Source organism: Eublepharis macularius, chromosome 10 (assembly GCF_028583425.1).
Source record: "Eublepharis macularius isolate TG4126 chromosome 10, MPM_Emac_v1.0, whole genome shotgun sequence".
Lineage (NCBI taxonomy): Eukaryota > Metazoa > Chordata > Lepidosauria > Squamata > Eublepharidae > Eublepharis > Eublepharis macularius.
Genome location: NC_072799.1, coordinates 56,656,127 through 56,683,094, shown reverse-complemented (window position 1 = coordinate 56,683,094; position 26,968 = coordinate 56,656,127). Strand labels below are relative to the sequence as shown.

Below are 26,968 nucleotides of genomic sequence, written 5' to 3'. Positions count from 1 at the left end.
ATAGTTGGGCTCAGTGGGACTTGTCATTGTTTTTATAATATGTCATGGGATACTGCCCTTCTAAATGAAAAGACAGTAACCATATTGGTATTGCCAAAGGAGCTCTCTTGTTTGTGGTTTCAAACCTAGTCTTGTAACAATATTTTGAACTGCAGTGAGTAGTGTTATTCACAAACCATGAATAACCAATCTTTTATTAATTTTAAACCTTTATTCAATAAGTTTTAATTAGCTGTAAACTAAATAAAACATGGAATAGAGATTTACAATGAAGTATTTCTTGTCTTAGAATCAGGTGCTACTGGACTCTTTTTGATTTTGTCTTAGAATGCCACTTATGAGTCATCATGACCCAGTTCTAGCATTACTTTTACAGCATGTGACCAGCTTCCATGTGATCTGATTCCTTGCCTATCTAGTAACAGAACCATATGGTTAGGATTCCACATTAGCATGAGATGTGATTGTCATTTCCCTTTATTTATGCATATTGCTGGGGGCAGAGGACCAGAAGATGCTCCGAGGCTGCAGAATTTAGATTTCAATTAATCTTAGATCAGCAATGCATTAAGTTCAGCTCTGAGGAAAAAGTGCATAATCATTTTGTCAAATATTCTGTGTGGAATGGTAGAGTAGTAATGTGAATGGAAGAGTGAATATTTTCATGTCAAATTTTTGACAGCATGAAATTCAGATAAGTGACTGCTGTTATGTAATATTTGCGAACACTGAATGTATAGAGTTTTCACGAGTATGTCTGCAGGCTGTCACTTTTAATTATAGCCAAAAAAGGATGTTTTGCGACAACCAAGTTTACTCTGTGCATATGTTGTAAAATACTATTGTCGTTCACACTTGATAGGAATTTCTTTTAACAGCTTTCAAAATCTGAGTGGGGAATCTGGTACTGGAAGGATAAAAAGCAAACTTATGATGTATACACAAAGCTAGTACAAGACAGCTTTGCAAAAATTCTAATATGTCTAGTATTAACCTTGTTTTTTCTTTGATAATTTCAAGCATAATGTGCGAGTGAAATGAAAAGGATGTCAGTTGACACCATTAGTTTCCCCTACTCTTCTGAAAGCTGTCATAAATGACTAGCAAGGGACACATATCAAACATTACTGTTAGCATAAGTTTTCCCTTTTCAAGAGACTGAGAGCTTTTTACTCTGTCATTTTGAACACAGAACTGCTAACAAATTTTCTTACACTGTGAACTGAGCAAGGGGGCAATATTTGAAAGGAACCAATAGCAAATATAGTGTCTTGGAGAGCTATAGTGTTCTGGAGAGCTATGATTTTATAATTCATGCTATTTTGTAATTCTGTAAAAAAAAAAAAAGAACAGTCCATTGTGTGTTAATATGCATTTTTTTGACATTTTGAGCAGAGACAAATTTTTTATGTTGCACTTGTTTAGCTGTACTCCAGGTAATATTAGCCATGGCCACATTTCCATTAATGGGAGTGGGGCTTGCGCTAGGCTGTATTTGGGTGTTACACTAAATTATGGATTGTTTAAACTTCTGTTTGGTGGGATTTCTGAATGCATGCTGTTCCACTAAGTACAAGACCCACTAGGTCTAGTTAGTACAAGAGTACGAGACTTAACCAGAATTGTATCCTGACTTGTGAATCTTAATTTATAGTAACTCTGATTAGTCTTTTCATCTGAATGCAAGAATCCTGGCTGCATTCTAGTTTAAGTAGCACCATATCCAGGGCATAGACATGCTGCTCCAGAGCCTGTTGTAATTTGTTCCACCGGCATCAGAGAACCCAAGATTTCTGAGGAAGCTTTGGTTTGATTTGATTGTCTGCCACACCAACTGTGGTTCATTTTTATGGCTTTTTAAATGTTGAGTTATGAGATTTTATTGTACAGTTTTATTTTGTGAACTGCCTTGAACAGGTCTCTGGAGAGGCAGCAGATACAAACAATGCAAACAGTCCTTGGTTAATCATGACATTTGAGCGCTATTGAGGTGTGGAGGACTAGCCATTCAGCTTACACAGAAAGTTGTTGGTGAGCTGCTGGCAGCCAGAAGCAAGCAGAATCACACATCTTTTTATTACTTACATCAATGATATTGCTTTAATGGCCAGCTTGCCACAAGCAGCAAGCAAGCAGAATCAATGCCTCTAGCACAGAAGCTGATGTCACCAATAATGAAAGGCTCACTTGTTGCCAACAAATGGCAATGCAGGAGGAACTAATAGGTGAGCCAGTCAGTGCCCATTGTTGATGCTGGCGGTCTGTGCAAAGTGGCCTCTCCACTGCTGGCTTGTAGCACTGCAGGGGTCACTTAGCTTGCTTGCTCCTGGACCCTTTTAATGTACCAGTCTGCTCCTGGTGCCACCTTAGTAATGAGTGAGTTAGTACCATTGGTTTTAAAGACATGTGCCAATCAGTTCTGTGATTGTTTGTATGGACATAAGGCTCATTTGATGGATGTTACTGGTAAGTGTATACAGTCTTAATCATTCCTAACTGTAGCTGTCTTGGTGCTTATGTACTGTTAATTTTATAAAGGTAGCCTTATTTTAATAAGGTTTTTTCCTCCTTTCCCCACTTAGTGTCGTCTACAAACTTCTTGCATCAAAAAGTGAAGGGATCAGAGTACAAGCTCTAAAGGTGCTGGGATACTTCTTAAAACATTTGGCACCCAAGTAAGTATTGGATAGACTACAGGAATAGATGCTATTAACATATTTTGTGTTAAAATACAAAAAAATGTTTAGTCATAACAAATTTAAACACATTTCTCCTGTCATCTCAGATTCAAGCTGCAAAAGCTTCTCTTGAATATTAATTGAGAGCTAATTGCATAACGTTGCTTTATCAGTGGTTTTGAATTTTTTAACTGATATTAGATATTACAAATGTGGGACCTGCAAAGACTGTAAGGGGGGGGGTGTTCCTCATTTTTCCTTCTCTGCTATTTCCTCTTTTCTCTGAAAGCCCCCATAGCCTCTCCTTTCCAAGCTTCCTTCTCTTCTTCCCACTCGCCAGCCAACCTAACTTTATCTGCCCCCGTCTTCAGCTTTCTCTCCTTCACTCCATGGCTGAGTTGAGCAGTGCTGAGCTGATCACTTGGCAAACCAGTAAGGATTTGTGAGGGGCACCTCACTTTCCCCTGCATCACATTCCCACACTAGATCTTCTTTTCCTCCTCCTGGCAGCTCCCATATCCTCACGTTCCCCTTCTTCATGCTCTCTCCTCTACACATCAGTCAGCCTACTTTTTATCCCCCCCCCCATGTTCACCTATATTTATTATTTGCTTACTTCAATTAAACCCACCTTTCTCCTCAGTGGGGACCCAAAGCAACTTATATTGTTCTCCTTTCCTCCCTTTTGTCCCTTTGAGGTAGCTTAGACTATATAACTGGCCCAAGGTTGCCCAATGAACTTCTTTGGCAGACTGAGGATTTGAACCTGGGTCTCTCAGATCCTAGTCTGAAACTCTTAACCGCTACACCACACTGGCTTTGATGGAGGTGGCTGTTATTAAATACTAGCAAGCAGTCTTGGGTGAGTTATGCAAGTTACATGATAGCAAGTTGCCGGTGGTTGCTGACTGGCCTGCCCCGGAAAGGGCCCTGCCCCTGCACTTGCCTTTTACTGATAGAAGCCAAGGCTTGAAGGCTCACAATACTGGGAGCATTTGCTTCTTAAAGCTACTGGCACTGCTTCTATCATTTTGGAGGTTTTTTTAAAAACAAAAACAAAACGTGATTTCAGATTTTCTTCAAAAGGCTTGTAGAAAAATCTGTCTTGTCTGTTCAAGGCTGCAGTCTCTGGATTTAAGTATCCACAGAGCAGGCCACGTTGAGAATTGATGTAGCTGTCAGTTTTCAGGAGAAACTAAGGTGTTGTTCTCTAACCATTTTGATGAATTCAGTGATTGTAATCTTGAGGCCTTTTTGCAAACCTGACAACCTGTATGCTATTCATCAGTATTAGTGTTTATATTACGATTCCTGTTTTAAGATGAAACTTACGGTTCCATTTTTTTCCCAGTGAGTGATTTTGTTCCCCATTACTGTCACAGGAAGAAAATGATAATTCCAAAATTGAGGGAAAACAAGCCAACCTGGGGATGAGAGCAGAGTAGTAGGATTCTGGTCTGAATACCACATTAGAACTGACCTTTACTGGAAAATAGTTGTGAAATTAACAGTGTTACTCATATTTGTTTTTCTTTAATCTGTCGTATAATTGCAGGAGGAAAGCTGAAGTCATGCTTGGACATGGTTTATTCTCATTGCTGGCTGAGAGGCTTATGCTTCAGACAAACTTAATTACTATGACCACATACAATGTGCTGTTTGAGGTACTACTATTATAGGCTATAGTTAGAATCTGCTCCTCTTAATTACAAAATTACATAGGTACTGTTTTAAAGTTGATTTATGTTTTGATGCTGATATGTTCCAAGTAATAGTGGAAATGTGGGTTTACATGCTCATCAAATTCAAGGAAGCACTGCTTAATTTACATAATATTTTTCATTTGAAAACACAATAGCAATAATATCTATTATTACAATGAAGCTGTAAGCTTGAAGTAGTTTGCTGGTATGTGCCTTTCTGTTACAGATTTCAAAACATTTTGTATTTGAAATTCAGTTTGCTAACTTGTTTTTATTTTGCTATTAGATAATTGTTGGAAAGTTATGCTCTTTTTAGGGGGGCTTGTGTGGGGACACAGCCTCAGATAACAGGAGAATTGAGAAAAAAGAGTTGTTTCTAAAATGAAAGTAGAAGTAATACAAGAAAACGGTGCATAAGAAAAAAGGGACCCACAAGTCTATTTTCTTCTGCTTCTCTTGATTGGCTTTCCACATTCTCTCTCCAGTTTAATCCAGGCTTCCCCCACCTGCTCACCATTTCCTCCCCCCTCCTCCAATCTTTTTTCCATGCCCATTTCATCTTGCTCTGGTATCCTGCTCTGTCCCTGGTTTCCACCCATATTGTTGTCTCTGTTCCCTCTTTGTCACCCTCATCTCCTGCTTATTCTAAGCACTGTTGTTGCTGAAGTGATCCCTCACAATGACAGATGCCTCATTGATGTGGTGGGTTGTTTTGACACCCCAAAATGGCAACCAAGGCCTCACAAGGAATTCGTGCAAGATCTCAGTGGTGAAGGAACTATTTTGTATTTGTGAAGTCAGTACATGTGCAGCCATTGCTTGACTGATTTTTTTCAAACCTATGGTTTGTATTTTTTCTGCAGAAATTTCTGCCTTGGGTTTGCAGAAATTTTTCCCTGAGTGCCCCCATGATGTATTTTTTTATCTTCAAAGGGGCCTTACTTAACTTACTTGATATAAATTGAGTCTCAATAGTTTGGGGAGAAAGGTGAGTTAATGAATCTTGTAATTAAATGAATAAAGGAATAGAATATCATTACTAAAGATGACTTTCTAGAGACCACATGAAGAAATTGGCACAATTGTAGATTTGGTTCTGTGGTACAATGCATGTGTAAGAAGTTTATCTGTTTATCTGTCAGATTAAATTTTACTGTAATGTCTCATTGCTTTCCTCCTTTTTCCAGATGCTTATTGAGCAGATTTGTACTCAAGTGATACATAAGCAGCATCCTGACCCAGATTCAACAGTGAAAATTCAAAATCCTCGTAAGCGTTGTGCTCTTTTATATGAGACTGTGACCATTGGATATAATCTTATATGCAGTCTTTTAGGCCATTATTTCACTTGAGTTAGTTAGGAAGTTTTTGTCTGCCTTTAGAAGGTTATTTATGTGTATTTATGAATCTAAGTAAGTTAATCCTGGCCATATTTGGATAGTTGGATGTTGCTGCTATGAGACAATTATTCAGAAGCAGAATATTTGATATTTGGACTCTAGCATTATTTAGTGATGTCAGATAAAGGAAGAAAGCAACTTTCATCCTAAATTACATTCTATTGAATAGTACTGTTTTTGAGATCTTAGGCATATGCAAACTCTGCTGGATAGGATAAAGTTGTATTTTTTTTCTCTTTTGGGTTTATATCTATTTTCTGAAGTACTAGAAAGATAGATTTTTCAGAGCAATGTTTTGTTTGATTACTGAAAATTTCTGCAATGTTAACAGCTAAAAGTTAAAGATAGGAGTTGGAAGCTTCTGGTTCAGTTCTCATCTCAGCCTTGCAGTTGATTAAATTGCTTTGGACAAACTGCTATTTTCCCAATCTTTCCCTAAACCCAGTGACAAACAGACCCTGACTGACAGGTGGTTAAGAGCACGGGACTCTAATCTGGAGAGCCGGGTTTGATTCCCCACTCCTCCACTTGAAGCCAGCTGGGTGACCTTGGGCTAGTCACAAGCTCTCTGGAGCTCTCTCAGCCCCACCCACCTCACAGAGTGTTTTGTTGTGGGGTAATAATGGCATACTTTGTAAACCGCTCTGATTGGACATTAAATTGTCCTGAAGGGCGGTATATAAATCGAATGTTATTATTATTTTATTATTAATATTGTTGTAAATATTACTGAGATAACGTATATGAAATTCTTCGAGCATTCAGGAAAAGTGCTATATAATCTATGAGAGCCGAATGTTTCTTAGAGTAAAGAGATTTTACTCTAAACAGCAATAAACAGATTGAGGAAGAGTATCCTATACATAGAGCAAGCAATACAGGTTTTACGGTACCAGTATTATAGTTGGTTCTCAAGTGTGCCTTGTGTCTGATTCTTTTTTATAAGGATAGCAGAAATATTTCTATAAACATGAATGTCTTCCTGGAAAAGTATTCTGGGAAAATTAATGGGCTGCAGGGGTGAGGAAGGGAAGTTCCATTCAACTAATGGAAGAGCCTTCTGTAAGTGGATATGGTAATTGGAATCCAGGCCTTGGTTTTGCATTTTTTGTTTTCAGGGGGAGACTGGGGGGAGGTATGGGGGGGAGCTATTGGGTTTATAATAGAGTTTCTGACAAAACCTAGAGAGGCATGCCATCACTTCTGGGTTTTCCCTAGAAGTGACATCAGACCATAGGCCCTATGGCCACTTTTAACTTTATTTTTCTCCTGCTACTGCTCTGAGTGGGAAATGCAAGCTGGGGACAGGGGACCCTCCTCCCCTAGTGGGGCACTGATAACCTTCCCTATTACTGAATCAGAAAGGGTACACAAATCACAGCTCAAAATTTTGGCTTTAATGGAATCAGTTAGGTATTTGAGTGGATGAGAGTTTCCTTCATCAGTAAGGGTGGAAGAAATGAAGGTTGAGTTTAGAATCTCCAGTTCCCTGTGCTTATGATGATGCTGTCAATTTATGCAGAAATGACACATAATACAGATAGCTAATTCAGATAAGGATGTGTGACAGTAATGAAATCTAATTGCTGTTTAATTGTAAAAATGATTTAATGCTCACATAACCATTGAGTAGAATTAAGCCACAGAGAAATGTATCTGTATAATCTTAGAAGAAAGTAACAGATTATTTGTGAAAAGTTTATTTGTATTTAGACAAATCATTTGGATTGACGGATTTGTTGTTGTGCGAAACTACCTGTAATTGGAATTTCATGACTGGAACTTCAGATGTGCTTGGCTATAAAGATCATGGGTAGGGGGATGTGGGTCCAAGACTAAGGTCCAGGGGAAAATTTTTAAAAAACTCTTTTCTACTTGCCATTTTCCTGATTTCCCCTTATAGGGGAAAAAAGTAACCATAGTAGTTAAAACAGTCTGGGGAGCCCTTTTTGATGGACATGTAGGGAGGAAAGAGATCCGTATCTTAGCCGCTGCTTTTTTTTAATGGGCAAAATATTTCTGGAGTTAGTCATAGTACTCCAAACATCGTTTGGTTCTAACTTCAAGAAACTGAAAAGGAAAGAATCTGACTCTAGTTTTCAAATGTGTTAAAGCTATTTTGTTGACATTTTCTTCAGAGGTTCTGAAAGTCATTGCAACCTTGCTACGTAACTCTCCTCAGTGCCCAGAAACTATGGAAGTCCACAGAGTTTTCCTTTCGGATATGATTAAGCTTTTTAATAACAGCAGAGACAATAGGAGGTAAGTGGATACTTATGCACTTACACTTTGGATTTGGAAATTATATCTTCAGTTCATAAAAAGCTAAAATCTTTTTTTTTAAAATGATAAAATAGGTCTCATTTGCTATTTCAGATTTTCCACCTTCATTCTAGAAAGTTTGCATTAAATGTTTCTGAAACATCATTCTTGCAGATTTTTATGGTTTTCAAACCTTCATATATCTTTGAGGTGTAACATGCTTTCTTTCTTTTAAAGCTTAATTTAACAATACATCTCAATGTTGCAGGAGTTTACTGCAGTGCTCTGTATGGCAGGAATGGATGCTTTCCCTGTGTTACTTTCATCCCAGAAATTCTGATGAACAGAAGATAACAGAAATGGTGTACACCATTTTTCGAATTTTGCTTTATCATGCAGTAAAGTACGAGTGGGGTGGCTGGCGCGTTTGGGTTGATACCCTAGCAATCACACATTCAAAAGTAAGTAACACAAAAAAGTCTAGATCTTTTTACAAAGTATTCACCATTTGAGGAATTTTAAATTTGTGATGAGCCAGCTAAGGAAAGGAAGTTAATTCTCTGAACAGATAACAAAGAATATTTTTTCTCAGAATTTCTAAACACAGAGTTACTGATCTTTCAGAAAAGTGTACATAGCAAATTTTTTATTTGTGATGCATCCTGATGTCTAGTTATATAATGTGCTGTAAGCCACAACCTAGTGCAAGATTGGCTAATTTGATTTTTAACAGAGCTTTGTGTTTCATATTTTGTGTGCAGTAAAATTACGTGCGCTTGAAACACAAGGTGGCGCACCTTGTCTGTTGGTAGGCCAAAAGGGTGCCCTTTAGTAAATCCAAGTGGCTGTGCAACAAATTGCTAAACTGGACTAAAGAAACATGAACAAAATATGCTTTGAATCTGAACAAAGGAGAAGAAAGGATGGCGAATTAATAGTTTTCTTTATTAATAAGGGGGAAATATCTGGATACTTTTGTGCTACCTAGGTGCGAAGAATTTTAGTAGTCGTCTTTTTCATTTAACTGAGGATAGGACTTTTGTATATGATTGTAGTAGCTACTGCAGTATTTCCTTTTCTTTTTGTTTTCCTCATACATTTTATGACTATACTTTTATTCATATTACTTCATAATGAATTATTACAAAATAATTTAAAGGGGTTGATTTTCTCTCGAATATTTTTGTTTCCCCAATATTTTTCTTTCCAAAAGACTCATAATACAAAATGTATATCAAACCAAAAGATACAGGTAGTAATGTTATTCAGAAATTTATCATGCTGCCAGGTAAATATCTATTATGTTGACATGCTACAGATAAATGCTTTGTTTTCATCTTGCATCCTCTGCCCTCCTATACATCATTTTAATCAAGAAAGCAATTGTATAAACTTTCCTTAACCAGCCCAAACCAAAGCATAATCTTTGGGTCCAGTGTTAATGGGTTTCTCTTATTTTATTCACTACTTGTATCAAAAGAGACTGAATTATTGGACAAGGCCAGAAGACATGATATAATCCTGTGTTGTCCTCCTCACACTTACAGTCTTACAGATTCAAGATGTGTGTGTGTACATATACACATCTTGAATCTGCCAGGTCCCATAACTAGGGAATAGGAAAGCAGTCACAGGGTGGGGGAGAAATTAAGTGACAGGAAAATCCTCCCCTCCCTATCTGAGGTCTCCAAAGGAAGAGGAGATCAGAGGAGCATGGCTTCAAGGCAATGGCAGTGAACGCTGCCCTGGATCTCCAACACCTGGGTTTTCCTTCTTGTATTTGCAGAGTCAAGTCTCTATACATATGTGTACATGCATATATGAAGAGGCTAAGACAAAGGCTAAATACCAATTACATTGCAACTCTAAAAAATCATATTTACATTAATCAGATCTTTTGTTACAAGTCAATAAATTAAATATCTGTTGAATTTTTACTTAAAACTTCTTGAAAATATAACACCACTTCTTGCATCCATTGTAAAGTATGACTGCTATAGCACCACTATCAGCTAGAAATAGTGGTCCTGTGCTGGTTCCTCCAGGCACCCATCACATCAGAAATGAGAGATCACCCCAGAGGTTCTAGAATCATTTTAGGGACCTCCAGAGTTCATCTTCTGTTTCTTAATGGGAGAAGCACTGGAGGGAATGAAAGAGTAACTAGAGTGCTTCCTTTTACACTCCCCCCCCCCAGTGCTTTTTTCTGGGGGAAGAGGTGGGAGAACTCTCACCCAGGGCAATTCCCAGTAGGAGGTGGCACACGCGCACACGCACCTCCCAGAACTGCGCGATTAAGTTACTTCTGGGAAGTGATGTCGCTCCCCCAGGACATAGAAAGAAAGAGGAAGGGAGGGAGGGAGGGGAAGAAGGGAAGAGGAAGGAAGGAAGGGAAAGAAAGGGAGAGAGGGAGGAAAGGAGGAAAGAAGTAAAGACATGGAAAGAAAGAAAGGGAGGGCGGAAGGAAGGAAGGAAGGCTTCAGCTGGGAGGGGATGAATCCTCCTCCTCTCAGCTGAAGTTTAAAGGCTGTTTGGGGCTTCCCCCAACCAGCTGAAGAACAAGGATTAAAGATCTCCTTTCCCACAGCTTGCCAAGCAGAAAGGAGCTCTTTTAACCCCCGACCAGCTGAAGAGCGGGGGTTAAAGAGCTCCTTTCCCTCACAAGCTGGTCAGGGCCACCTGAACAGGTGACTACTTTGCAGAGCTGCCAGAATGCCATTTTCTACATTCTGCTAGAATGCAGAAAAAAAGATCTGCCTCCCCCCCCAACCATGGTGGCACTCTTTTCTCTACATTGTTCATCCCATCAGGAAAAAGGAAATATGCCCCAAAGCTTTTGTAATATTGCTGGAGTCAGGTGGGATATTCTACAGTTTCCTAACAGCAGAGGAGTTCATCTGTTTCTTCTTATCGAGTACCATCAGGTTCTCTTTCCATCAGAAAACAGAGAAAGTATTGGTGGGATGCTGTCTCCTGGGCACCGGTGAACCTTGAGAAATAACCAACATTGCCAGCCCCTGCTATCATTTGCCCTTCCTTTCTCTAACTAGGCTGTTTCCATTTCTCTTCTGTGTTGCTCTGGCTTTGGTTAAATTGCTGTTCTCTATTGCTCTCAGTAATATTTCAAGGGCTAGCAGCAGACGGCACCTAGTAATTGTTCTAATGAGAGATGTGTATACAAATAGGATTTACAAGATTGGTGAGCTGAGGAATTAATTCACTCTGATTTTAAATTCCTTCTTTCCAGGATATTCCCTTAATACCATATGATTTTAACCTAAGTTTCTCTCTTGATATTGTGAGGACAAAGGGTCATGAAAATTGGTATTTTTTTCTTCATAAAAATATTGAAAGTTGCATACAGATGCTTTTTATTAGATTCTAATATTTCTGCAGGGATACGAGTTAGAAGAACTAGAGGGCTATATTTTTTTCTTATAGGTTCAATGTACTATGTGGAACCTGGAATCACTGTGATATGTTTTCTAAAATTTGTTACAGAAATAACAGTTGGAAGGTTTTTTCATCTCTGTATATCGTGCTAATTGAATAGGATTAGAGCTCTTTTTATTTTTACATCCAATAATAATTTAGAGTCCTGTTCTCTGATAAAGAACTTGGGTATAAAGAACCAGTGTTGCAAAATTGGATAGATTTTGCAGAGCTACACATCAAGATACATGCAGCTGCTATAAAAAGCCAGAGAAACTCAATTGCAATTTTATTGTCCAGTTTGATAGATTTCCTGCCACCTTTGTAGCAGGGAAGCTGTTTGTCACTGTAGCCCTCTCTTCCAACAGCTGCACTACGCTTTATAAGCAGTGATGGCTTTTGTAGCGTAATTGTACTACATTGGTTTCTTTTGCTCTCAGGATTTAAAAGGTGTGCATAATCCTCTTAAAGCTAAATTCCTTTGTGTTGCCTTGACCTTTGATTTTTGCCTCCAGTTTTTCATAGCTATCCCCACCCCCCAACCACAATTATAAGGAAACATATGGCTTAATATGAGGGGTTTTTTTAGTAACAAGTGTTAGCACAATTTTAAGCATTTAGAGAATCTTTAAAAAGCCCCTGATTCTTATCATGTTGTCTCATATAAGTTAGACCTTAAGCATTATCACTATGCTGCCTTTGGTTGCTGTTAACTGGAATCCAAATAAAGAATGGTGGACATATTGCTGTACAGTTACATGATCCTTTTGTTTTCACAGATATTCTGTGTTTACTTCTGTTAACATCCATTCTTTAAAGATGACCCTTCAAAATACTGAAAAATTATTTTTTGAAATGATTTTAATAATTTAAAAAATGGGTTAGGCTGTGAAGTATATATTTGCAAACGTCAGCTGTATACCACTTTGAATTCTGAATCCCAGTTCATTTAAAAGTGTTTCACGACCAATATGCTGGTTTTAATCCACTTAGGTATGATATGCACCTCAGTCTGCCATGGTAACTTGCTGAGTGACCTTAGATCAATCACTCTCTCAGTTTAACCTACCTGTCAGGGTTGTTGTTGTAAAGATAAAATGGAGGAGAGGCGACTGGTGTAAGCCTCTTTGGGTCCTCATAGGGGAGAAAAGTGAGGTATAAATATTTAAGACTTCTTTTTCACAACTATGCGTTTCTTGGAAATTATCTTCTGTCTGAACAGTAAATAAAAATAAACTGATGTTTTTTGTTATAGAAAAGTATAATATTCAATAAACTATCATTCAGAAGAACTGATTCCATAAAATTAAGTTCAATTATATAGTTATTTGCTTGACTGCTCATCCTTATAGATGTGGACAAATTGAAAAGAGATCAGGAACAAAAATGATTTGTTAGATAGGGTAATTGATTTATGAGGGAAGATGAAAGAGTTTAAAGTGTGAAGGGAGAGATGACTGTGTTGTATAGTGGCCAGCTTTATTATTGTTTACCACAAAGGCTAGAAATCTCTGGGGAACTGTTTGTTTTTATCCTAATGGATCAGTGCAGAATAGCAGTATTAGAACAAATGTTCCCAGTAGTTTCAGTATTGAAAATGCCATGAAATGAATTTATGATCCTTAAAAATCTGTTAAGTACATCTGGATCGTGTAAAACAAAGTAGAGGTTTGGGATAATGAGTTGGATCCAAAGAACCATACACTGTGCTCTGCTCATAGATTGGATCCTTGCCATTGGCCCCTTTGTGCTGTAGCTTTCTGAAAGGTTGTTCTTGAAGATCAAGTGACCGTCAAGAACAGGATTGTATGCCCCATAGGGGATTGCAGTGGGAAGGGGGAATCAACTGAAATCATTCACCCTTCCCATACTAATGGAAGTGTTACTCTAATTAGTACAAAGAAATAAGTTTATGAAATAGGATTTTGTCATCAGCTGATAGCCTAAAGCTTTCTACTTTAAAGCCAGTCTTGATCATCTACATAAGTAGGACGTGAGGGAAGAGTTTGGAACAAGATAGGGGATGCTTAGGAATAATAGATGGTATAAGCTCAGAGTGGTAGTGGCCCGGTATATATACAGGGCTTTTTTTCTGGGAAAAGAGGTGGTAGAACTCAGTGGGTTGCCATCACAAAGAGCAACTCTTGGCGGGAGGTAGTGCCCCTGGTACCACATGCACACACACACAAAGTGCGCGCATGCTTCCAGGACCGCACAATGACATTACTTTGGGTCAGCTGGAACAAGGGGGGAGTTTTTTAAAGTTTAAGTCATCCTTGGCGAAAATGGTCACATGGCTGGTGGCCCTGCCCCTTGATCTCCAGACAGAGAGGAGTTTGGAGCGCATGTGTGGAGGGCACTCTAAACTCCCCTCTGTCTGGAGATCAAGGGGTGGGGCCGCCAGCCATGTGACCATTTTCAAGAGGTGCCGGAACTCCGTTCCACCGCATTCCAGCTGGAAAAAAGCACTGTGTTTTTTATATATATATTTATAGATAGATAGACAGATAGATAGATATAGATATAGATATAGATTGATATATTGATATTGTGTGTGTGTGTGTTTGGGAGGTGTTATTTAGGGATTTAGATTTGCATTGTGGAGTTTCTGTTTTTCTGTGAACAAATAGGTTTAAATACTCGATTTTAGAATTGTGCTATTATCCTGGTAATTATTTTCTGATTTGTAACCCATGCTCAGTCTTCGAAAAAGTAAGGCTGTGATGGCAACAAAATATTAGGAAAATAAAATGTGAACTTAAATAACATGGTTTTGAATTTTCTCTTATAGACAAGTCATAGATAGAGGTGAGCAGGACAGGATGAAAGCATACTTGTAAAATATTTAAATTGTTGTAAGTGTGCTGACAAAATACAGAACTATCCCCCCACCTCCACCCCACCCCCCCCCAAATCTAGGAGCAAAAGTGGTAGGTCTGACTATTTTACAATGGCTTATTTACTGCTGAAGATAGAAGCATTGAAAGAAATTATGGACAGAATTGTTCTTTAGTTCCAACATTCATCCAGTGATGTAATGAAAAGACAACAAGTAGGTTCCATATGATCTGTTTATATTACTAAAAATATTCCCTCCCAACACTGCTCCTGAAATAAGTAACTGTGCTTATAGCTGATCTTGTCAGTTAAGCATTTTAATATACTAAAAATGCAACTTAATTAGCACTTTGACAATAAAACTAAACAGTTTAGATTTTACAGTCTTTTGATCTGTTGTAAGAAGCTTGCCAGTGTGGGGGTCAAGTGATTTGTTACGTTAGGGAAGGTGCCAGAATGTGCAAAGCTTTTGTGTGTACAGTACCTCTGTTCATCTTTGACTGATTCATTTCCCTGGGATTGATACCAGCAGGTATTGGTGCCTCAAGTCAAAGTTGATTTGTTTTCTGAATGGTGTGGAGAGTTTCCAGACCTGAACTGTTAGCATTGCTCCTAGGAGGGTGGAAAAACAGGTCAATAAAGCTCTCATTAGGGTAAAAAATAGTAACATTTGCCGGAATTATGAATAGCTTATTGATGGAGTTTAGCAGTACAGGAGCTAATTTCCAGTAAACTTTGTAACATACAAAAGGGAGTTCTGTTGCAGGTTGAGTGGCCAATCTTCTTTCTCTTTCAGTTTTGACCTCATCATCCCCAAGATATATATGTATGAATATATGGGATAGCAAATGCTAAATCTTGAAAATTGCTGCATTTTCATCATAGTATACTGTGATTGTAGGGTAGGATATGACACCACAACCTTTTTGCATTCTGCATTCTAATCTTCCTCTCTGGCAATTAGTGAATGTTGAATGTCAAATTAAGTTAAAATTAATGGTAGAGGAGAAGGCTGTATTTATTAGCTTCCAATTGTCTTTAACTAGTAGTGCAAAGAGGAGCTTTGCAAATGTTGCAAATGGCTATGGATTAGGCATCAAATGATTGTGAAGATTAATGAATGGCCTTTTAGTTTGCTAATTTAAAGCAATATCAGGTAATTAATTATGAATTATCAGCTTCACAGAAATACCTAAAGGAAAATCTAAAATGGTCAGGTACACGTAAATGTAAAATTCTCTTGGCTAGCATTGTAGCATTTACATTGTAGATACAAATTTATGGTTCTAGTTATTCATCAGATTCTCACTATGAAGAACAAAATAAAAGACTTAAACTGTCAAACAGTTTCCTTGATTTTATATAGACTTTCTAAAAACAAGATATAAAGATAAAGAAATTTTAAGTTATGGCCTGGAGTTATTTCAACAATGTTTTTTAAAGATGTTAATTACTAGCAACAGGTAATGCAAATGGTATCTTATTTTCACACATACATCTCCGTATATTTTTTAAATTACAAAAATTTAAAAAATATACGGAGATGTATGTGTGAAAATACATTTGTATTTTGTAAGAGCCTCATGGCGCAGAGTGGTAAGCAGCAGTACTGCAGCCCAAGCTCTGCTCACGACCTGAGTTCAATCCTGGCAGAAGCCGGGTTCAGGTAGCCAGCTCAAGGTTGACTCAGCCTTCCATCCTTCCGAGGTCAGTAAAATGAGTACCCAGTTTCCTGGGGGTAAAGTGTAGATAACTGGGGAAGGCAATGGCAAACCACCCCGTAACAAAAAGTCTGCCAAGAAAATGTCGTGATGCGACGTCCCCGCCATGGGTTAGTAATGACTCAGTGCTTGCACACCTTTACCTTTACATCTCCGTATATTTTTTTAGTTTTTTATTTTTGTAATTTTTCCAAACATTACAGAATAACAAACATTAAACTATTTATAATACAAAGGAGATAAACTTGTCATGAAAGAAGTAACTTATTACAGAGTCTGAAGACTAGCATTATCATTATTATACATAGTGTGACTTTTCAAGTTGAGCCAACAAAGCTGTAAACAAAAGAATCAGGAGTGTGTGATTGTTTTGTGCTGCATATATAACTTATGAAAGGCAACCGTTGCTCAAAAAAGGTCGATTGGTACTGTGAGTTTTCAATTGAGTGGAGACAATTGGAAATTTTATCCATGATGAAAATTTCCCATAATTTTTTATTCCAAGTTGGTACGGTTGGAAGCTTCTCTTGTTTCCAAGAGGATGCTAACAACATTTTTGCAGTAAAAAGCATAGTAAAGATCAATTTTTTTCTAATGGTCAGAATTATGGGATCCTCCCAGAGACATAAGAGGGTCACTTTGGGGTGCTTAAGGACTGTATATCCTCCTGTTACCTTTTGCATTTTTGCTATAATTAAGTCCCCAAAAGATTGAAGTTTGTGACAGTTCCACCATGAATGAAGATAGTCTCTGACTAATCCACAATGTCTCCAGCAAAATGGGTAAACATAAGGGTTAATGCGTTGTAATTGGAGGGGTGCCATTAATTTGAAAGACAGGACTTGATTGTTGATTCCTTTAGACTGTAAAGCTTTCCCTGTCCATATTGTGTCCCATTGAGCATCAGACAAAGAAATATTGCAGTCCTTATTCCACTTGACTTGATATTTCAAAGAAAGATGCCCCTTTGAGTTTAAGATACCATAAATTCTTGATATCAAGCCCTTTCAGTGTAGTTGGGAGTTTTTTAACAGGAGTTCAAAATGTATCAAGTTGTGTTTAAGTACATTTTTAAGCTGAAGGCTCTCGAATAAATGTTTGAGTTGAAGGTATTGGAACCATGGGATAGTGACATTTGTATCTTTTTCTAGATGTAATTTCATATCAGTATATTTCACAAACATGCACATAAATAAAATAAGGTTGCAGATATTGGCACAGTTGCACGCATAACTTACTAAAACTGATTAACATTAGAGATGTGTATTGATTCACAAGAGTCTGTCCACTGATATTTTCTGTGGTTACAGAACTCTTATAGACTAAAGTGTTACAATGGTTGTTGGGGGTTTTCCGGGCTGTATTGCCGTGGTCTTGGCATTGTAGTTCCTGACGTTTCGCCAGCAGCTGTGGCTGGCATCTTCAGAGGTGTAGCACCAAAAGACAGAGATCTCTCTCACTGAGAGATCTCTGTCTTTTGGTGCTACACCTCTGAAGATGCCAGCCACAGCTGCTGGCGAAACGTCAGGAACTACAATGCCAAGACCACGGCAATACAGCCCGGAAAACCCCCAACAACCATCGTTCTCCGGCCGTGAAAGCCTTCGACAATACATTAAAGTGTTACACTTTGTGAATAGTGGATGAGTTTTCCTTCCATTTTATTTTTTTATGTAGAAGAGAAATACAAATTATGATGTCAGCTTTCTAATATTCCTGAATGTACCATTTAACTAGGACTCACATATGTAGGCGGTCCAGTAACCATACTGTGAGCGTTGGGTCCAATGCAGCATAAAACTGAGAGCGGAACTACAAGTGACAAAAGGCACAGATTGGACACTTGTCAGCTTCCCTCAAGTTTTGATGGGAAATGTAGGCATCCTAGTCTTGCAGTTTGGCTCTCTGTCTGCTGTCCAATGGACTTTTCAACTGTCATTTGTCCAACATTCCGCCAAGCTGCCTACATTTCCCATCAAAACTTGAGGGAAGCTGACAAGTGTCCAATCTGTGCCTTTTGTCACTTGTGGTTCCGCTCTATGTATCTGTTTTCCATAAGATGTACAAACTAGGAAAATAACCATTTTAAATTAATTCAAGACTGATTTTTAGCACAGATAAGGATAAAGCCTATTTATTGTCTTTTTTCTCTTCTGAAGAAAAGTGATATACTATTATGGAGTCACTGTAAAAAAAAAGATTCTGTCACTTGTTTCCTGTTGCTAATCACTATTTTGTGCATTGGGTAAACAAATTCTTATTAAGACCCAGAGGAGAACATGTAATGTATTATAGAATGAGAAGATGTCCATGAATATCCTTGACAGAGCTTACTGCCCTGGGACCTGTTTGCCTAGGGGAATATTTAATGCTACAGATACCAAGTTAGCTGATGAAAAACTCTGCAGGGCTTAGGGCATCTCTTTGGGAAATGAATCTTAAGAACCTGACCTATAAATCTCTCAACTCATCACACCTTTGTCAGGATGAATGAAAAAATATATTGCTGACATAGAAAAGATAGAGTGAACTAAACAGAAGAGCAAGAATGCATGATAGCACCTAGGAGCAAAATACTGATTCAGTCTTTGCTTAACGAATAGCAATTGCCATCTGTTGGATCAAAGGAAGTATTTAGCTAGAGATTTTACTTTACTTTCACTCCTTTTATTTTCTTGTTTTTGGAGATTGCATATACAGTGCAAGTAATGCAAACTGTATCTTGGGAAACTCTTCATGCTACATTACATTAGTGTTTACTGTATAAATTCTCTGAATTGTTAGGGGTATTGAGGCTTTATTATACATAGTGCAAAAATAATGAATTTATAAAAATGTATACTTTGTACTTGTAGAATATAAGTGTAAGTTATTCTATGGAACTTAATATGCAAGGCAAAATGTACTAAATCTATGGATAAGAATTAAGTCAGAACAAGGATAGATTTGTTTAATTATATTTATCAGTGTAATGGTTTGTGTTTGTTCTAGAGTAGTGGTTATTTCTAAAGTCATATGCTTAGAAATCATTGTGCACCTTATTGCTAGTAAAAAAACAGCCCTGCTATGATAACTGCTTTTCTGTTGATTCATCCCACAGCATGCCTGTAATACTTAAAAGTCTGCAGCCATGTTGGTGAGGCAATTGCCATGATTTTGTGCGAAGATCTATGCAATTAAACTACAAATGTAGTTGTAGGTCTTCAAATGTTGCAGTTGTGGTAAAGGTTCCCACAGCGTGGCTGTAACACATAGTAGGTATCACTATAGTTAACAAGTACTGTGCCCATTCCTAGAGACTGGTGTTTGAAGACTACTTCAGAGAACTGAAAGCAAGTTCCTGAGCTGAGTCTTGCCTGAAATTCCTGTGGTAAAATGTCAGAGAGAGATTGGTGTTCTGAAGAGTTGGCAGACTAAAAGTCCGAAGTTTTATACAATCATTTGCAGGAATTTGGTCTGTATAGAAACCTAGCTGAAGAAGAATAACTTTCAAAACATGGTTTTATCTTGTGTTTGGTAATGATGACTTATAGTTGCCCTACAAACTTATGTTTACTAAACTGATCTCTTGTGAATACTTTTTAGCAGAAAGCTTAGGATACTTTTGAACATTGGATATTTACCAAACTAAAATCCTTCTTTTTATAGGTAAGTTTTGAAATGCACAAAGAGAGTCTCTCTCAGATGTTCAGAGAATATCAGGAGAAAGAAGAAGAAGATTGTGGTGCTGGTCCATCAACCCAGATTAGAACGGTCTCAGGTAGTAGAAGAGAAGCTGAAGTTGAAGGAACACGGCAACACCTGGAAATAAAAGAAGCTGGTACTTCTGGATATTCTGATGGGAGTGGTAATGTGCAAAGCAGTACTCAAAAGACTGAAAGTAGACCATCAGATTGTGAAGAACAAACTGTTTCATCAGAGGCAGTTAGAGAAGTCAGAACAGGAAGAGAAAATAGTCTGAAAACCTCTGATTTAAATAAAGCACCTTGCTTAGAGCTTCCTGTACAGACAGAAGAGATAAAACAAAGTTTGAAAGTCTCTCCTGAAATGACTGAAGGAATCCATGAGGAAGAAAAGGTGGTTGCCACTGAGGCAGCATTATCTACACAGAACGTCAATGGAGGGGCACTAGAAAGCCCTGAGATATTAGAAAAGTTGACACCAGAAGTGGAAGATGAGGAAGATGATGATTTTGTTGATTTAAAAGAGGAGAGCAATTTACCCTTTACCTCAGAAGAATGTCCTTCTAAACCCAGCAAAGAACATACTTGTTCTGAAACATCAGCAATGCAGGAGCAGCAGATAATCACAGTGAAGGAAGAGGTTTCAACATCATCGGAAACCAAAACTACTGAAGCATCAGTGGAAACAGAACAAGGTCCAGATACCTTGCCAGAAATACGTTCTTCTTTAATAAAGGATGAAACAACCCAGTCAAATTCACATGTCATTGGGAAGGTAGATGAAGAGAATACTGACCACTCACTTACCAAAACAACTGTGGATGATGTGCAACCACACACTTCAGAAAAGAAGATTGCTAAGCTTGATGTTTCCAGTGTTGCATCAGATACTGAAAGATTGGAGCTGAAATCCAGTGCAATTCTGGAAGTAAATCAAGCACTGAGGCCCGTTCCTGAGGTAATTTTTTGTTCACTACAATTATCTTTTAATCTAAATAGATTAATCAAATTACCAGATGTTATGATATTTAATAGATATATATTAAAAAGTTAACACTTTTTCAAGTGAACATGGACTCCATAATTATTATTTCTCAATCACAAAGGAGCAGGCATAGGGTACTGTAGTATTTTGTAGCAGTGTTTTAGATAATCTCATATTATTAATTTGTGAATAAAAGGTGACTTCAAAGTTCTACACGGGGATTCTTTTAATAAATTGAAATCAATTCTAGCTTTTGATCTACATCATTCTCTCAGGTCAGTATCAGATCAGTGGTACTTACAAAATATAGTTAAACAGTAATGTACCCAAGTGCTTCCCTCCTGCAGAGACACCTGCCAATGGATAACCATCATCCTGCACCATACTTCCTCAAAGGAGGGAGATCACAGTCAGCAGCAATATATTCACCCTCTGTGGTAAGGTCTGGCTGCTGCTTATTCTTGTCTTGGCTAGCAGAGATGGTGGCACAATTGATCTGTAGTGTGTAGTACTGGTATAATTAATAGTTAATTTCATAATGTAGTTCTCAGAGATGTAACTGTCTTTCTAGAAGTAGTTATTTCAGAATCAGAAACTGTATTTTTAAGATACGCCGTTCTCCTCAATATGGATTTATGTTAGGTTTGTTTTTTGAAATTTGATTTTATGTCTGATCTGAGGTCTTTTACTTCAAGTTGATGTGTTCCTATAATTTGTTTTTGTGAAGACATCAAGGCAACAAGATTCATCAGGTCAAAGTGGAGGGGCTGTTTCAGATGGACAGAGAAGAGATTCTAGGTCCACTATGTTCCGTATTCCAGAATTCAGATGGTCACAAATGCACCAACGCTTACTCACAGACTTGCTCTTTTCCATAGAAACGGATGTGCAAATGTGGAGGAGGTACAGTAGCTGTTTAAAAGTAGTCATAAGAGAATTTCATCAATGTAAACAAAATAATTGCCGTTGTTCCTTTACTAACTATAGAAGTAGGTTGACATACAGGCTGCAGACAGATAAACTGCAGTTTATGGTTTAATTAAACTCTAGTTTATTGCCAATTTCAGATGCAGACTGCCAAACAAACTGTGGTTTGTTGATCAGCGCAAAACCTGGATTTTTAAACACCAGTTTGCACCTGTATTATTGACTGTGGTTAATATTAACTGTGATTGCTTGTTAGTTGCAAATTCAGAAATCCCAGCTTGTTCAGTAGCACTATTTCTGCCAGTCTCTTGCATATTGAAATAGCAGCACAGAACAGCAGATAAACACAGTCCATCTAGCAGCATTCAGCTGTTGATGTCTTTTTTCCACCCATCACTCTCTGGTATTGATGATTTACCAAGCTGGATTGTGTGGCTTCAATCTTTCCAGAGGGTAATTTTGAAAGGCAGCAAGAAAAAAAATTTCATTCAGTCATATAGTTTTATCCAGTTTGCCAATGTACGCAATATAAATTGTTCTATGCAAAGCATTGTTACATTAAAAAGCAAAACCCCTTCTGCCCTCTGTTTCTCTTCATAAAAAGAACTCTTCCCCCCCTTTATATCCCATGAAAGACTGAAGCCCTTTTCACACAGCCTTTGAAATCTGTTTTGTTTCCTGGTTGCTACTGGACTTTTTCTGCCATTTCTGACAGAACCGATTTGGCTGTGGGCTGATAATGGATTTTTAAAAAGCTTTTCGGACAATGCTGCTGGTGTCCCATTTGTAATGTGGGGTAGAGCCATTTAAAAAAAAAAGTCCTTTCTTCCATTCTCAGTTTTTAAATGCACTTCAATTTACTGCAGAGTCCGGTTTGAAATGACTGTAGCACTTCCAAAAGTGCTGCCTTTTTAATTTTCCCACTGAGTTCCAGAGCGGTTTTTTTTTTTAATGTATATAGATAACTGCTATACCAGTATAGCATTATAACAGGTGTAACAGGTTCTCTGAATTCTCAGGTTTCATTTTTTTTAAAAAGTAAGTCTCTAGCCCTTCTGTTGGCAAGATATATTATCTCTACAAGGGAAGAAGATAGCGACTTACTGTTTTTTTCAAATGAAAGCTGGGAATTCAGAAAACCTAGTATACCTATTGTTGCAACACAATTTTATTTGTCATTTATAGTCCGCCTTTCTCATTGAGACTCAAGGCGGATTACACAGTACGAGATTAGTACAATCAGTATCAAGTACATTTCTATACTGTATCAAGCATATTTCATAAACAATACCATAGGGTAAATAGATACAAGTTTAAAAGACATAGTATTAGCAAGAATCCAATACAGAATAGAAAAAATACTGAAGCAAAACATAATCAATTCTAGGACTAACATTAGACAACATGGAGCACTGGTGGTACATAGGAGTACCTATTTAAAGCAGCAGATAATATGTAAGGCAATATAGTGATGAAGTCTATGGTCCTTAACTCATTAGCGAAGCATCTGAGACCTCTTCCCTACAATACAGCCCTCCCATTTGAGTAAAAAGCCTTTTTGAATAGTTCGGTTTTGCATCATTTATGGAAAGCCAGGAGAGTGGGGGGTCTTCTGACTTCCTCAGGCAGGTCATTCCACAGGATAGAGGCCACCACAGAGAAAGCCCATGTATGGGCTGCTGCTGACTTCACCTGTGTGCAGCCTGGCACTTGCAGGAGACCCTGTTCAGATGAGCAAAGCTGCCGTGGTATAGCACTATTGTAATATTTTTATGCCAATTAAACAAACAAACAAAAAAGCTCTTGCACCAGAAAAAGCAGTATTGTCTGAAACGAGTAAAATGCCAGAGCAATTCATATACAATTCTTAAACAGATGTAAATGCTGTTTGAAACTGCTGCCCCCACACTGCTTTACACCAAATTGGGGCAATTGAGTTAAAACGGAAATGTAAAACGGGCTTGAATCAATGGCATTGCCATGATCATGTGTTGTGTCCCAAGCTTTTGTTTTATTTCGGAGAGAAAACAAGATTAGTGAATGTGGCAAAACAACAAAGAAAGAAGATGAAAGCTGAAGAAGATCTATTTTATTTCAGAGTATAAATGTTTAGGGAATTTGGTGAAGTGGATAGAGAGAAAGAAGAAGGACAGCTGGCTCTGCTGATATCCTGAAGATTTCCAAGGAACCTTGGCTTGCTCTAGGCTTTCCTGCCCTTATCCTGTCTGTTTATTGCAGCAGATAAAAGCAAGTGCACTGCATATGTACTAATACTTTGTCAGCAGCTGAGCAGGGCAAGGAACTTGAGATAATATCTAGGAATTATGTCTAGCATCAAGCCACAGACTAACTAGGGTTTATGAGCAAACTATGGGTTAGTATGTACATTTGGTAGACTAACTGGGGTTAATGCTACGAACTGTCTGACTAGAGCTTCTGTTTTGCTTTCTTCTGTTTTTGTTTGTTGGTTTAGAAAAAAATTAAGGCTGCCAACAGGTGTGTCCACTGACTCATCACCTGGCTTGTAATTGATCACAGTAATCTTTGCACATTATTTCACCCCCCCGGCAATGTTGCTTTCCCCCCATCACAGTTCTACAGTTGCTTTCCTCACTTGCATTTTGCTTTCTGTGCTATTCTTGTAGTGCATGGATTCTGCAACGTTAAGAGCTGCATAGAAGAAATAATGGCTACCAACCTGAAACTTGCCTCTCTTCCCCTTCCTTATCAGTACTCCAAAGTACTTGAAAGTTGGCTATTTTTATTTCTTTTTTATGCTTAGCAGCACTGTCTACTAGTATGATCTTCCTGATCACACTAGTTTTTAAAAGGGAAGATCAATAAGCAGTTTAGAATGGCTGAAATAAAACTAAGCTTAAGTGCTACAGGAGCCTTCACTGTTTGTAACTTTGTGTGGCTTTCCCTGGCTCACAGGCCTGACTATAGAGATGGTGAGCCAATGAGTGGATGGTCAAAACTTGCAGTTATACTTAATTTCATCTCTTTTTTCATTTCATATTTACATTAAATTTATGTACTGGAATATGAACTGGAGTTACTATCAACTTTGTTTCACTTTGTTTGTGCATGAAAGGTGTTACTGAAAACATCCTTGTAACTTTTCCTCCAAAATAAATTTCCTATAGATTTGTAAGAACAGAAAGAACTTTCAAAACAAATAATCTTATCATGCCTATTGTATTGTTCTTGCTTTTAAACTGTCAAATACCATCTGATATTAAATGCAGTGTTATCCTATGCAGTGTTTTTTTAGTCTAAGTCCATTGATTTCGGTGGGTTTAGCCTGAAGTGACTGCATAGAATTGCAGTGTAATCAAATTCAATCCCATCTGCTACAGGCATCAGGCTAACGGGAAGATTTAGGCCATGGTATAAAATTAATGTGTTGATTTGTTGAAACAGGATTTTACGTCTTTAAAATCCTTTTGCTTAAAATGTAAAGTTTTTAAGTCCTTTGTAAAAAACTAGTTTCCTCTTCAGAGACTTGAGTTCAGATCTAGTTTATATCTCAAGGGAAACTTATTTTGATGATTTATACAGTGTCTCTTGCAGCAGTAGATAATCAGACTTCATAATAATAAATAATTATTCACCACACACTTAGACGCAGTTGCCAGTCTGTGCTCTGGAGAGGATTAGAAGCATAAGGAAAAGGGCACTTTCAGGTCAAGATGACAGCACGTTGGCTTTTTTTTTTTTTTAGATACTGATGTGTGGTTCTTTGCTGCAACAGAGATTTCTGGATGGTATAATAATGATGTAAAAAAATGCATAGTTTTCTGTAACTGAAACTTAAATTACATTTCCTACATTTTTGCTATTTTGTTTTCTTTTTGGGCAGCCATTCTACCAAGACTGTGATGGACTTTGTGAATAGCAGTGACAATGTCATCTTTGTGCACAACACAATTCATCTAATCTCTCAAGTGATGGATAATATGATTATGGCTTGTGGTGGCATATTACCTTTGCTTTCTGCTGCTACATCTGCTACAGTAAGAAGTTCACTTTATAATATAGAAGTGCTCCTTTGGAGGATATCTTGTTATATACTTTGCCTTACAGGAAGACAACCTTCTGCAGTGAGACAGGACCTTGTTTGTGGCCATGCTAAGGGAAAGGGGGAGCTAGGACTGTAGGATAGCATAAGGCATCTTGTTGTGCTGACCATGCCTTGCCTTCTTTTGATGCTGAGCTGGGGTGGACTTTATGGTAAGTTTTCCTCCTTCAGGTATATCTGCAGCCTTTTAAAGGTGGAGCCTGGGACAGATCTCCTTTCTTTCACACATCTCTGTTAACCTTCCCTCCTATCCCATTCCCCAGTCGAGGTCACTGGTTTCAAGTAATTTTTGGCTTTGACACCTATGGCCTATGTTTTTTCTCCCTTCTTCATAAGCAATGCCCATTCTTTTTTGAGTAGTACTTCTTGCTTCTGCTGCCTAGGGTTGCCAGCTCTGGATTGGGAAATGCCTGGAGATTTGGGGTGCAGGCGAGTGAAGACAGGGTATGGGGAGGAGAGGGACTTCAGTGGGGTATGATGCCATGGAGTCCACCCTCCAAAACAACCATTATCTCCAGGGGAACTGACCTCTGTGTCCGGGGTCCGCAACCCAGCCCCCGGACTTACCTGGAGAAAAGGACAGGAGACCCCCGGGAGACATCCGCCCAGCTGCTTCCACAGGCACTTGTCCAGGGGGGAACAGTCACAGCACCCCAGCAGCAGAATCAGGGGGCTGGAACAGTCACAGCACCCCAGCAGCAAAGTCAGGGGGCTGGAGCAGTCACAGCACCCCAGCAGCAGAGTCAGGGGGCTGGAACAGTCACAGCCCCCCAGCAGAAGAGTCAGGGGGCTGGAACAGGCGCAGCACCCCAACAGTAGAGTCAGGGGACCCAGTGGCTCCAGGGAAGGCAATACAGCTGGCAGCAAGTGTGGGAGGGGAAGAGCCAGAGGGGGAAGCCTGCCAGGGAAGGGCAGCTGCGCCCAGCATCAAGGGACAGGCCAGCAGCAGTTGACAGGCAGCCCAGATACCAGCCAGGGCGGCACCTCAGGAGCAAAGTCAGGGAAGCGCAGCCACGCCCAGCTCCAAGGGACAGTCTGCCTTCAAATGGTAGGTCCCTTATTTTCCCCTCTCTTCCATAGTGGGCACAATTTTTAAAAAGTCAAGCAGTTTTCTTTAAAAAAATGATGCCCAAGTCCATTCAGTTCAGTTATGAATGGACACAGTATTTCTTTCTTAGAATTATCTTAGAAAAATGTGTATACTAACTAAATTATTTTATTTTTAATTTAGTTGTATACTGACTTGTAGTATTTCACA

At 38.4% G+C, this 26,968-nt stretch overlaps 1 protein-coding gene across 3 annotated transcripts in view; it reads left to right on the top strand.

Annotated features, from left to right (window-relative positions):
• LRBA (LPS responsive beige-like anchor protein) overlaps positions 1-26,968 on the top strand; it is a 602,029-nt gene that overhangs the window by 92,257 nt on the left and 482,804 nt on the right. For all 3 annotated transcript variants that reach the window (XM_054990072.1, XM_054990073.1, XM_054990070.1), the window contains exons 18-25: positions 2,583-2,675; positions 4,234-4,342; positions 5,569-5,650; positions 7,920-8,043; positions 8,312-8,504; positions 19,683-20,675; positions 21,430-21,605; positions 25,492-25,645. In XM_054990072.1, coding sequence (XP_054846047.1) covers positions 2,583-2,675; positions 4,234-4,342; positions 5,569-5,650; positions 7,920-8,043; positions 8,312-8,504; positions 19,683-20,675; positions 21,430-21,605; positions 25,492-25,645 — 1,924 coding nt within the window. The remainder of the gene's footprint in view (positions 1-2,582; positions 2,676-4,233; positions 4,343-5,568; positions 5,651-7,919; positions 8,044-8,311; positions 8,505-19,682; positions 20,676-21,429; positions 21,606-25,491; positions 25,646-26,968) is intronic.